Here is a 13790-nt window from a genome sequence, read left to right as displayed (position 1 = left end):
AGCATTTCATGTTAATGAAGGAAAACTATTTTCTTGAAATTTACCCGTTTTAATAAAAGTAACAAATTTGTCATGTAAAATTATAAATGTCAGTTATGATTTGATCATTTTATATGTGAAAAAAAAGTACCTCCTTTACGCACATTAAAGATGTTGCTCCTTCTTTTAAAGAAATGTTTTATTTATTTGGCAGCGCTGAATTCATAGCTGCCGTATGTGTTATCTAACTCCCTGATCAGGGATTGAACCTAGGCTGCCTACATTGGGAATGCAGATCTTAGCCACTGGACCACTAAGAAAGTCCCAAAGATATTGTTCCTTGACATAAACAAAATACTGATATTCAATCTATCAGTTGATTTAACCTTAAACTTTTTAGTTCTGTCTCCTCTCTACTGAGCTACAGACATATTTTTCATATAAAGGAAAAAAATACTTCAGGTCTTTATTTTTGCCTCTTTCTATAACAGACCTTATGAGGATGGAGGGGAGAAAATGTATGGGCCAGGTTGGGAGATGCATTTTATAAGAAAATACCTAGGGAGCTTTCCAAACAACATGTACTTCAGAGGTTGAGGTTGATGCCAAGAGAAACAACTGTATTGAAAAGAAATGTTCCAATCACTTGGAAGCAATAGTATGAATAGTAGAGAGACTGTACACATTAGGATCCTGAACTTCTACTGATTGGGTGACATCCATCAAGTCCTTAAATCTGTGACAAGTTTCTTCATATGTAAGACAGAGATAATGATATTAGAACCTCATGGGATTGTTGTAAGGATTGAGAGTAAATATGTATGTATTGACATATAGTAAGCACGAGGTTTATTACCATTGTCAGTTTGAAATAAAGTAAGTTTTGGATAATGAGTAGCAAGCTGAAAGCTTGTTATGCTTCCTGTGGTAGGGGTTTGGTCACTAAGCTGTGTCCAACTCTTGCATCCCCATGGACTGTGGCCCTCCAGTCTCGTCTGTCTATGGGATTTCCCAGGCAAGAATACTGGAATGGGTGTATGCTTATGGTCAAGACAAATAGGATGCTGTTTGTTCCACAAGCTATGATAATATTCTTAGAGGGAGGAGGAGATCAAAAGAAAAGAATTACTTTCTAGAAAATAAGTAAGCATCATGCTTATGTCTTTTCAATTGAAGAAACTTATCACAGGCTTCTCTATGCTCCATAATGGCCAATGAACACTTGATTATAACACAATCATGTGGCATTCTGTCTCTATATCTTTGTGACTCTTTTGTCAAAGTTGGTACATCTTGAAAGTAGTAACTATGTCAAATTTTTTGAATTTCAAATGTCTAGTAATGCAGAAATATTCAATAAATGTTGAAGGAGTGATGAACAAATTTCAAAAAATAAATGAATGAATGCATGGACATAGTTCTCAGAGAAAAATGCTATTCACATAGAGTGGACTTAATATTTAACATGAAATGGAAAGTCCTTTCAGAAGCTTCTTTCAAAACTTAAATCTGCATCTTAGAAATGATTCAGAAGCTCTACCAAGATGATTGATTTAGCCCAAAGGATTGCACAGTGTTCTTTTTCTACTTCGACCTCACAGAAAATATTCAATGTCTGCTAAATAAAGAGCTGTACTTGTACTGTCTTTTGACCAATAAGTCACGTTATTTTATTAAGAAAAAAGGAGAGAGCCTATCTTGGGAAGAATTTTCATTTATTTATAAACACATACAGATTTATTCACTTGAATTGGTGATAGATTTTCAAAAATTGAGATTTGTTTTAACTAAATTTAAGACAAAAAAATAATTTCTCCTTTTGAAATCTTGAAGATATTTTAGAGTGCACATTGTATTGCCCATGCTTGGCTTCCAAAATTAACTATATATGGCAAGTTTGGCATATCCTTTGTTGATAAAACTTGCTTTTAATTTAGGAATCACACTGATTTGAGCTATATTATTTGGTAATTTTAGTGCTTGCAGAGTATTTCCATGATTTTGTTTCTCAGAAATAATATGAGAAGTGGTATGTAATTACTTCTTACCCTATTTGAGTCAATTCTTGCTCTGGAAGTATAGATGGGAGGAGGGATGTTGAAAGCTTGAGGGACCAGGTATTCCTCAGCATCCATCATATCTTCTAAATCTTCTTCATCCAAGAGATTCTGAAAGAACTTGCTGTCGTTTGGACTGGGAAGCTTCATACGATCATCACCCTAAAAAATTGTCCATCAGATACACACACAAAAATGATTCTTTCCTTCATCTTAAATATGTGAAAGTAAATATGTGAAGTTTGCAGCAAATTTATATAATATCAAAATCATTGCAAATTCATGCAATCATTAAAAACTAATTAGCACAATTACCTGCCATATAGAAGCCTATAATATATATAGATATTACAGGGAAAGATAAATAAATTCAATACAAAAAAATCTGATAAATGCCATTTGAGATGGATAAAGCAGAATGCTACAGCTGGTTTTAGAGAGGCATAATCCATTTTAGATCTGATAATAATGGAAGGTTTCATTGTCAAGATGGTGTTTGAACTGTGATTTTAAGAGTAAATAATAAAGAAAGAGCAATGAACTTATCAATCTTTATTATATTTGGTTGGTTGATACTGCAAAGCTATCAGGACACAAAGTATCCATGATTTGTTCTACAGCATAACATTATGAAAGTCATATCATTCAAAATCACAGCAAACATGGAAAAGAACATAAATGGGAGTGGGAGAAACACGAAAACAATTGTTACTCTCTTACCTCATCTATTTCTTAAATAGAATTTAAAAATTTAAGTTATATGATATTTTTGTAAACATTTTTTAAAATCAGAGTTAATTTGGGAAAAAGTTAGATAGAAATCATTGTCTGCTAAAATGTGACTTTTATCTTCATGTCAGACTGTTAATATGAAGATAAACACTTCTCTGTTTTATTAGAGAAATCTTAACTCAGTGTTATCCAGACTATTTGCTTATGGTTTGGGCAAAATATTCACAACAAAATTTACTGCAAATTTAAATGATCAAATCCATTTTTTTGTAGTGTTACATATAAAATGTTCTTTTGGTCTATCTATGCATATTAATTCATCTGAATCTGAGCTATTGTTTGAGATATTGAGTATTGAGATATTATTATTTTACATAAAAATATATTAAAATATTTTTCTAGGAAATGAAATGTCAATATATTTAAACTTCTAATTCACTGCCTTCAAACATGGACACAATGAAAATGAAAATTTATTTTCTTTTTTTTCCAAGAAGAGACAATTATAGCAATGAATGTAACTAGTAGAGTACTTCAAGGCTTGTCTGAGGATAAAGGCCTTTTTATGCACATGAATAATCATAATTATCTGGCAGATCAATAGCAGAGGCTCTTAAGTGCTAAGGGAAAATGCTTAGAAGTGGTTCTGACAAGCAAAAGTCATTTCACATGATGTTCTGCTTAGTTAATCAGTTTGTGAATGGTGATATCCACAGTTCGAAAGTTCAGATGTTATAACTATTTTGTAGTGAGCTTTCCATTGTGATCTTCTCAAAAACCTAAGTCAAAAGTACAAACCTGAATAACTAGATATCTTTGAGGGTCTCGAGCCATCCTTGAAAATTCAGCAGCCAGTTCCTTAAATTTAGGTCTACTGTCAGCATCAATCATCCAACCTAGAAATTCACAAGCAATTAAAGTCATTATATCCATAATTAGGAAGAAGTGGGATGTAAATTTTACAAAAATATAGGTTAAGCTCGAAAAATATTATTTTAATAAAAATGACCTGAAAAACAAAGAAAACCAATGAAAGAAACAATTCAATAGGTGAGGGTCTCATAATCAGTTTACTGATATTCATAACTGCATGCCATAAGGAATAACACAAGCTTTTTATCTTGTTGATATAATCTAAAATTAATTTTTTCATCATAGAAAATATAACCTAGGCTAACCATAGGAACTTAAGAAATCTCAGATCTCTTTTCATTATGTGTAAAGAGAATTTTTTTAAAAAAACTGTTCTTTGATGTGTATAGAAGGTGAGATTAGAATATAATTTATCAGTTTATATCAGGAGTGACATGGATTAAAAACTTTGATTACAATGTGATACACTGGCACAAAAGTGAAGAAAAGAATCGAAAGCAACTTTCTTATGCTACTTTTTTTTCCTGGTGGGTAAAACAACTAATGCAAAGTGATTGGCAATGTTTGTTGAGCAACAAACATAAGCCATTCGCTTATCTGAGCATTAGCCTTTCCAGCATAACAACACTATCAGCAATTTTCATGGTATGTATTATTATTTAGCTGGGAGTCTAGATAAAGTGGGTCTTATCTCCCCAGGCTTTATTTAACTGATGAAATGACAAGAATAAAAGTACCAAGCTTTCCTTGATTTTACTGTCAAATGACCCTTTTCTTAGATACTAAAACTTCTCAAAGCGACGTAAAAGTCCTTATTTGGCAAAAATGTATTCGTGATTTTTCATTATTTTATTGGAGCATCTAAATGAACTACCTAAATCATCTCACTCTAGTTATGGGATCAAGTTATGTAATGCATGTATGTTTGTACACTCTCTTCCATAGATGACTACCAAACAATGTTTGACCTAATAAAGTTATAAAATTGTTTCTCTGTTTCTGGTAATTCAATTTTTATTCTTGTTATGGAAAGTCTCTGGCTGCCATTAATATTACTTGATTTTTTTTCTCTCATAACAAAGCTCAAATGCTCTATATTTTATATGCAACCATTAAAAAAAATGTTTTTGATACCAAGATGCTAGTGAGAAAATCAGTGTTTCTGGAACTCTATGGGAACCTAAAAGGTTAAATTCTCAGTGAGGTATCAGTTTCTTTCTAACTAAATATTGAGTAAATAGAACTACGCTCAGAGAAAAGGGCATGCTGACCCAAACTGAAAAGCACATTTTTTATTTCTTCCCTCACTGTCAGAATGCATCACACATGTCATGAATATAAATCTGAGTAGACCTGGGTCCAAAGTCTCTTACTAATAAGATGCTTATTCACCTTCACCAGTTTGTTTCTTTGCTAACCCTGTGTAAATCAAAAGGGGAAAGCCCCAGATTACACAAGAAAGATTGCTGAATGCTAATCTCATTTAAATTAATTCAGAAACTCCAGAGACTTCCCTAATTCTATTTAAATTAAGAGCCTAGACTTGCAAAACACATTTATAACACATATGTGTCTGGGACACAGAAGGGAGAAAGAAAAATAAGAGAGTTAGATGTAAACAAATGATTTAACTGAAAAAAAGTAAATATTCACAATCTTTTCAGTTCAGTATAGATTCATGCCTTTCCACTTCCCACTCTGCCTTGCTAATTTCCTGTTAGGACTGAGACTGGTAAACTCATTTCCATTTAATTCATCTTTTTAAATGATTAGCTTCAAGCTTCTTTTTCCTTATGTGTAGATCATTTGTTTAGTCTGCTTTTTTCCTTTAAAGATTATTAACATTATTGTGATTAATTACATCCCTTTGTGAGAAACAAGTTGAATGTATAGAAGTGATAAGAATCAAAGTGAAATAAATAAGAATTGTAAGAATCATACAATGTTGACTTCATAGTATGAAAGCATGATATTGCTTCATATTAAAAAGAATTGCAACAAACACAGGTATTTATATTCTCCTTTCACAATGATCTTTAAAATTTTATATTTTTCAACACACAGAAAAAATTGTGCAGATTGATTAGCAATCTTACATTTGACCATGACCATGTAGACGTCAATAGTGCAGATGGGAGGCTGGGGCAAACGTTCTCCTTTCTCTAATAAATCCGGAATTTCTCTGGTTGGAATTCCATCATAAGGTTTTCCTCCAAAGGTCATCAGTTCCCATATAGTGACTCCTAAATTAGAGATCAAATTCTCACATAAGCACATCAGCAGTATACTATGAGCGAACCACCAACATGTCCATGGCAAAAGAATGCTTTTCTGAGGGCAATTAGAAATAGTCTGAAGAAAGGCTCTTCAGATTCCTATGGCCATATGAGGAACCCAGTGATAAAATCTTTGTGGGGAATTTAATTTTTTTAGCATTTTCCTGAAAATTTTAATGGGTAGTGGAGACAGTTCAAAGAGGATATCAGAAGACAGAATCTGTTCCCCATTTCTACTACATTATACTAATGTTTGTTGACCCAGTTTAAGTTTCACCACATTAGAGCCTGTCAAACAATTTATTTAGTATATACATGTGTACTGATACCAAACAAATATGATTAGATGAAATCTGATATCGATTAATTTTGAGATTAACATTTTTGCTATTAAAAGTCCTAACGGTCAAGCTAGGGTTCTAGAATGTTTAGGTTACAATAAATAATTGTGCCTTTCTTTTTAACTAATGTGAAGAGAACAGGTAGAATAAAATAGATTCATTTCTTTAGCACATATGAGAGACTGATTGAAGAATGATTCATATGCAAAACAAAATGCATGTAAAGTGATCATCTCCAAATTGAAAGAAATCAGCAATGGTCTATAAATCAGTAATAGTTATATTTCTATACTGTTATTCAAGATAACAGTATCTTGAATCATTAGAACATTGCTTTCCTTGGTGAAAGCAAATACGCTAAATACTAGCCTGCAAGTAGCCAACTTTGATAAGAATAATGATATTGATACGAATAGTAACATACACAGAGCTCCTCTTTATAATCTAATAATTAAGTAATTTAATAGTTATAGTTTTCTTAAGGGTAAAGGTTATTATTTCAGAAATTGTATCTGCTAATACAATAGTATTAGCAAGTCAATTTTAACTGATGCATATACAAGTATCTTTCAATATAAAATTCATTAATGATAATTATTTTTTCCTGCTGCCATTTGTAATGAATTATTTATTCAAGCTGAAGTCATTTTTAGCTCATAAGAGTTACCATTGACTGATAAAAATGCAAAGCTTAAAATATAAAAATATATGTAAACTTCAAATTATTCATCATAATAGTATCATTAAAGATTATCTGATTTTTTGGTTAATATTTTCATCTTATGGATCTTATAGTATAAACATGTAAATTAGTTATGAAATTTAACTGTTTCAGCCTTATAAAACATTACTTGATTTTGCATACTGAAGAATGATTCATAGAACTGATGACTAAAAGTCATTGTTCATGATGAAGGCTGAAACAAATTAAGAACTGGATTACTGTCTATTTATATTGTCATATTTATAGAACATGTATTTAATGATAACACTTTATAAACTTATATTTGTAATTATAAAAGAATAGGTACTTTCACATCTCTATCAGAACTTCTATGAGTAAGATACAAAGCAACTACAAATAAAAATAATAGAAAATACAATAAACAGAAGCACATCAACATAAAAGTTGACGTAGAAAAATAAAAACCCCCACTTCTACCAATAATATTCCAATTATATCTTTGCAGAGTTGATGACAAATAGGGTTAAACAGAGATGGCTGCGTGTAGAAGAGCAATCTCAAGAAAACTAAATCAGAAACATCTTCAAAGCTTATAATTCTATCATTTGAAGATAGAAAACATATTCAATGTATATTTATTTTTATAAAAGTAAAGATGCACCCAGTGGCAATGTTCCATGTAGATTCACTGTAAACAAGACTATGAATCTTTCTTAGCCTTTTGTGACTTTTGCAACCAACTATGATACATAATAAAAATCTTAAAATGCCTTATAGATATGGGTTGATGACCTGGGCTATGTTTCAAAACAGAGTTCACTTTATCTACCTATCCATCCATCAGATTGTGAGATATTGCAACTCAACATGAAGAATAATAGTATGACTTTAAAACAGGATTTTCTTCAAAAGATAAATTTTATTATTAAAAATGTGATTGCCTTGCCAATATTTTCTTTAATGTATATATGCATTTACTTATTCTAGAAGTCATTTAAAATTTGTAGATTGTCACATTTAGTTCAGGGAAACAAGTAGGAACAAAAAAGGGAAAGAAAAGAAAAAAATCTATTTGATATTATATAAGTCTATCTTATATGTAAATCTACTTTATCATATAATATATATGCTAATCTATACCATATAATATATAAATGCTTATGTACATGCTAATGTATATTATGTTTACTTCTATCTCATACTTAAGTGTATATGATTTATATATAATGATATATATCTGTTTTTAATTTAGTCCTTTCAGCTTAATTAAGTTTTGTCAAGGGTTCCCCTGTACTTGCCTAATCTCAAACACACAACACTGTTTCTAAGCTGAGTAGACTACATGAGGTCTTCATGAAAATTTTAACACCTCATATGGTTTACAGGTGTGGAAAGAATAACTACTTCATAGAAATATCTTATATTTTAAAGATAATTTATACTGTTTTTAGATAAAAATACAGGTTGTTTAATCTTCTTTCAAAAAATAAAACCTAAGCTTAAATTTGAGTAAAATAAATTGCTTCATGCTTTCAAGACTCACCAACACATTTTCATTTAAAGAAGCATTGAGCTTTTTACTTGTTAGAAGTGCTAGTTTTATACAGTTTATGTAAATTTAGAAAAGGTGTTGATTTATTCTTACTAATACTTAGTATTAGTGGACTTAAGTTTGTAAATAGCCATACTAAGAAGCTCATCTCAAAAACTATTAGATGCAAATAAATAAATGTTCTAAATTTTAAAATCACTGTTCCCATTCATTTATTAATTTTCTAATATATCTGTTTACTCCAAAAGTAGTTCATAAATTACAATTAAAGCTATAATTAGAAATCATCTCTCTTATCTATCTCTCCCCTCACATTTATTGCTCTCATCCTGCTGCTTTCAATAATTGGTATTTGTTCTAAGAATAATCTCTATTTTCTTACTATATAACTAGATTCAAATAAGAAAATGCTTTTTAAAAAACATTTATCGCATTTGAAATTATGTTTTCAAAGATCTGTTGAAAATGAAGGCCATAGGAGTCTATGAAAATGTCCCTAATCTAAAACTGCTGCTTTTTGTTTTGCTCATCAAAATGATTAGACAAGTTGCTACCAAAGCAAAGGTTATGATGGACAACTCAACTAAGACATTAATATATTACATTTTGGAGAACCAAGAAACCTAAAATGTTTATTTTTGCTTTAGAAGACTTATAACACAAGGAAGAATTATTTACCATAGCTCCAAACGTCGCTCTGATGGGTGAATTTCCTATAATGTATACACTCCAGAGCCATCCATTTAATTGGCATCTGCAGGAAAATAAGAAGTGTAAGTCATATAAAAAGTCATTTCTATATTTCCTCAATATGAATCTCTGGATTTGCCTCTCTTGTATGCATAGAAAAATAGAAATGTGTTATTTTTCAAAACAGGAAGGAAATGAAATCTAATCTTAAAAAGAATCAATTAAAATATTTAATTTTAAAACCTTCATAAACAGCAAAAAGGGAAATAATAAGTATCACTTTCTAAACTTGTTACTGTTCAGTGATTAAGCTAGTGGTTAATATTATGACTCGCAATATGAATTCTACAACATCTAATACATATGCTTCTAATAATGTGGTCATACTGTATTGTTTTCCCCCAAATAAGATTTCCTACATTTTCAGGAACGCTTTCCATCCTCAAATTTCAGGCCACTGATAAAATGAACTCTTTCTAAACCTTTTCTCTCCCTCTCCTCTCAGATAATTTGGTCACTAAAACACCTAAAATAACGAATTCCAAAGTTAGCCTTGCTTTGTTTCCCAGCCACAAATGATCTCCCTCGACTTGAGTAGCCAGTATTGAAAACATGTACCATTTTCAAAATAGGAATTATATAAAAGAATATGAGAGGATCAGTACAAATCCATCATCACTGTTAAGAAAAGCGACTCAGCTCACATACCCTGCTGCTGATGGGTCAGCAGAGCAAGTTTCAACTACGAAGGGCAGTGTTATAGAGCTGGGAATATAATTAGATTCTATGGAATAAAGATAAACACTTCTACCTGGCAGTTGAAAGCTTAAAACTAAATAGGCTTTTGAAATCATGAGGTTGACTGCTCACCAAGGTGACGCCAAGGTAACTATGTGACAGAATCACGGTATTCAGTGAAAGGGAACAGCAGACACATTGAAAGTAATTTCCCTATGGGCAAGGAGTTAGCCGACTTTATGGACTACAGATACTGTTAAAGAAGTAGTTTAAATCACAGGTGGCTTGATAAAGACTTAATGGTTACTAGGCATTTAAAGCTCTAATGAATCTTGCTTTAGACAAACCTTACAGCTGTATGTTCTCAAGACAAGTGAAGTCATGTGATTTATAGACTTCTACTTCTGTGCAGTCTTGTAGTGAATTTCAAAGCTGTGGTCTCAAATGGCTGCAATTTGTAGTAAATAGGCAAAATAGGCTAATAAAATCAAGGAAAATCCAGAAGAAAGCTACAAAACTGAAGATTTAAAAAATATACATGCTGTGTTTGTGTTTGTGATAAGATTTGAATATATATAGTTTTATTTATAAATGTTTAATGTAAAAATCAATGTTAAGCATTAGGAGGCCTGTCATTGTAAAATAATTATAATATGCATCTGGATGATCCATGATGAGTAAAGGCAAATAATAAACATATTTACCTGACACATTAATTACTTTTTTTGTTAGCATGCCCTTATAGGTTAAGGCTGCATTTGCTTATTTTATTTGGTCTCTTCTGATGTAAGTTTCTCCAGGCCAAGCTAGAGGGGTCTCCGGATGAAGAGGCAGTATCCTCAACAGTTGGCCAAGAATAACAAGCTAAACTGTGGGTTAATGAAGAAGGATAAGAACTGGAACTAAGGCATGGATTAAGACCCTATATGGTCAATGAGAGAGGCTGAAAGACAGTTGTCAGGCAGGGCTTGCGGGTGGAGAGTCAGAAAAGTTAGAAGAGGCAGTGGCACTGTTCCTTGGGGTAGAATGGTTGACATTCTAGTGGACGGAGTCAGAGAATACTGGGTTGACCAAAAAGTTCTTTCGCTTAGTGAATTTTTGTTATTGTTGTTTAGTTGCTAAGTCATGTCTGACTCTTGGGACCTCACGGACTGTAACTCGCCAGGCTCCTCTGTCCATGGAATTTCGCATGTAAGAATACTGAAGTGGGTTACCATTTCCTTCTCCAAGGGATCTTCCCAACCCAGAGATCAAACCTGAGTCTCCTGGATTGTAGGCTGACTCCTTACTGCTGAGCCAGCAGGGAAGTCCTGATTAGTGAATACTTTGTTCAGTAAAAGTCTTCGTGAAAACGAAAAATGTATCTTTTATTTTTACTTAAAACCAAACAAACTGTTTGGTCAATCCAATAAATAAATTGGTAAATCATATGCTACAATGAAAACAAACAAACAAAAAAATAGAGCCAGATAAGAGCAATCTGTTGCTTTTGCTACAGGAGGATTAGAAGTTAAATAGAATGCTTAACTTTCCAATATTTATGATTCTTGGTAGTAGCAAGATTTCTCTCTAGTCTATGAGAGAGAAGTACATCTCTGATCTCTTTGTGATAGTCTTACATTAATAGGATCAATGAAACAATTTATATGGCCCTGGATTAAAATGTAATCTTTAGAGTTTCTTGGGAGCTACCCACTCCCCAACACTGGAACTGACATAAAGACCACTTGGATCCAGACATTCATCATATTTTAGCTCCTTTTGAGGAATGGAAGTTGGTAATACATACTATATATATATTTTAAATATTCTATTAATATATGTGTGTTTGTATGTTTGTGTATGTACATGTATACAACTATATGTATATATAGTTCTGTATATATGTGTGTGTATGTATGTGTGTGTGTATATATATATATGTATATATTTTACTGTAGGTAGGAGAGAAGGAAAATAGTAGAAATAAGATTTTATAATCGCTTAAACCTCAGGTTTGTTGGCTTCTTTCTATAACATATAAGGAGATAAAAGGATATTACACTATATTTTCGAGTAATATTGCTCTCAAAAAGATACTCACCTTTCCTCCATCAGCATTATACTCTTTTTCATCTCCTTCCAAGAGTCTGGCTAGTCCAAAATCCGTGATTTTCACATGGTTTGGAGATTTCACTAAGACATTACGGGCTGCCAAGTCCCGATGAACAAGCCGTCTTTCTTCCAGGTACATCATTCCCTGAAAAACACCAAATTTCCCAAAGAAGCAGTTAATGCCTAGGGTTTTCTATTGTCAAAAAAAGGAGTTTCCTAGCTTTCAGGTGTAAGTGCTTGATTTCTCTAAGTGATGTCAAAATTTGATAATATTTCCAAAATTAGGGAAAAGGCAGATGTTAAAAAGCAAACCACAGATAGCTTTTGGTTTTTATTCCCAAAAGACCTATAAAAGCAGAATGGATTACCTGCACATGAGCTAATTGTTAGATCATTCCCCACCCCCACCCCCCAGGTACTTTATATTCTTTTGCAAACGCTAACATGTACTTGGACTGATCCACATATTCTTGTTTTCTTCTCAATATCTTGTTTCATGTCATCTTCCCCCATACACCTACTCCAAACACATTCAGTTATCCATACATTTCAAAAGTATTTCATATAAAGGTTTAATGGAGGCAAAATCACCATTATAGATTCTATCAAGACTGAAGAATTATATTATTGCGTGCATGCTAAGTCGCTTCAGTCATGTCCAACTCTCTGTGACACTATGGACTGTAACCCACCAGGCTCCTTGGTCCATGAGATTTTCCAGGCAAGAATACTGGAATCGGTTGCCATGCCCTTTTCCAGGGGAATCTTCCTGACTCAGGCATCAAACCCACATCTCTTGTGTCTCCTGCATTGGCAGGTAGGTTCTTTACCACTAGTGCCACTTGGGAAGCCCTTATTCTTATTAAGTATGCAAAAAATGAAATATACCCTAGGGGCATTAAAAGCCTATAATTTAAAAATTGGTTTTGATGATATTAGTAGTCACTGTGAGAACTCACAAGTGAAAGTATATCATTTATAAAGACATTCAAATTAGCCTTTAATATGTTGTCTTCATAAAACATATATGTAATTAAAAATAAAATGTATTGCTAATTGCCAACAAGAGATATAACTGGATCTTCCCCAAATATACACACACACCTATGTATATGTACATATACACATGTACTGTTTGTTGCTGTTTAGTTGTTAAGTCATGTCTGAGTGTTTTGAGACCCCATGGAGTGTAGCTTGCCAGGCTCCTCTTTCCATGGGATTTCCCAGGCAAGAATACTGGAGCAGGTTGCCAGGGATCTTTCTGACTCAATCGTATCGAACCCACATTGTCTGCATTGGCAGACATGTTCTTTACCACTGAGCCACCATGGACGCCCTTACACATGTATACATATGTGTTATATGTATACGTATCAGATATATTAGATTATGGACAAGTAAAAAATAATCTAGGAACAATAGTTATTCATTGTATTTCATCAATAGGGAAACTAAGAGTCATGAAACACTAGTCTTTACTAAAAGGTTGAAGTAAAACCAAGGAAATGAACTCAAAGGTCTATATTAGAGGGTTCATCTTTTGTTTGAGTGAGCATATTTTTGTTGACAAGTAAGGGAAAATTCTATATTTGAGGATTTCAGTGGAAAGAACAAATCAGAGGTATTATAAAAGGGTTGAAGCATACTCTCATGCCAATTGCAAATCAATGCTGCTAGCAGTTAACATTCCCAACTGCAGGACTTTGAAGGATTAATGGCTTCTGATATCAAAACAAAGCTGTGGTAAACAGACATATAAATCAGAGAGGTCAA

At 32.5% G+C, this 13790-nt stretch overlaps 1 protein-coding gene across 2 annotated transcripts in view; it reads right to left on the bottom strand.

Moving 5' to 3' along the window:
* The window catches only part of ERBB4 (erb-b2 receptor tyrosine kinase 4), a 1213162-nt gene that overhangs the window by 39843 nt on the left and 1159529 nt on the right, over positions 1–13790 (bottom strand). For both annotated transcript variants that reach the window (XM_065930645.1, XM_065930646.1), the window contains exons 21-25: positions 12007–12162; positions 9174–9249; positions 5738–5884; positions 3567–3664; positions 2028–2198 (exon numbers count right to left, since the gene is read on the bottom strand). In XM_065930645.1, coding sequence (XP_065786717.1) covers positions 2028–2198; positions 3567–3664; positions 5738–5884; positions 9174–9249; positions 12007–12162 — 648 coding nt within the window. The remainder of the gene's footprint in view (positions 1–2027; positions 2199–3566; positions 3665–5737; positions 5885–9173; positions 9250–12006; positions 12163–13790) is intronic.

The sequence above is a fragment of the Muntiacus reevesi genome, chromosome 3, assembly GCF_963930625.1.
Source record: "Muntiacus reevesi chromosome 3, mMunRee1.1, whole genome shotgun sequence".
Classification (NCBI taxonomy): domain Eukaryota; kingdom Metazoa; phylum Chordata; class Mammalia; order Artiodactyla; family Cervidae; genus Muntiacus; species Muntiacus reevesi.
This window is presented reverse-complemented; position numbering and strand designations above follow the sequence as displayed.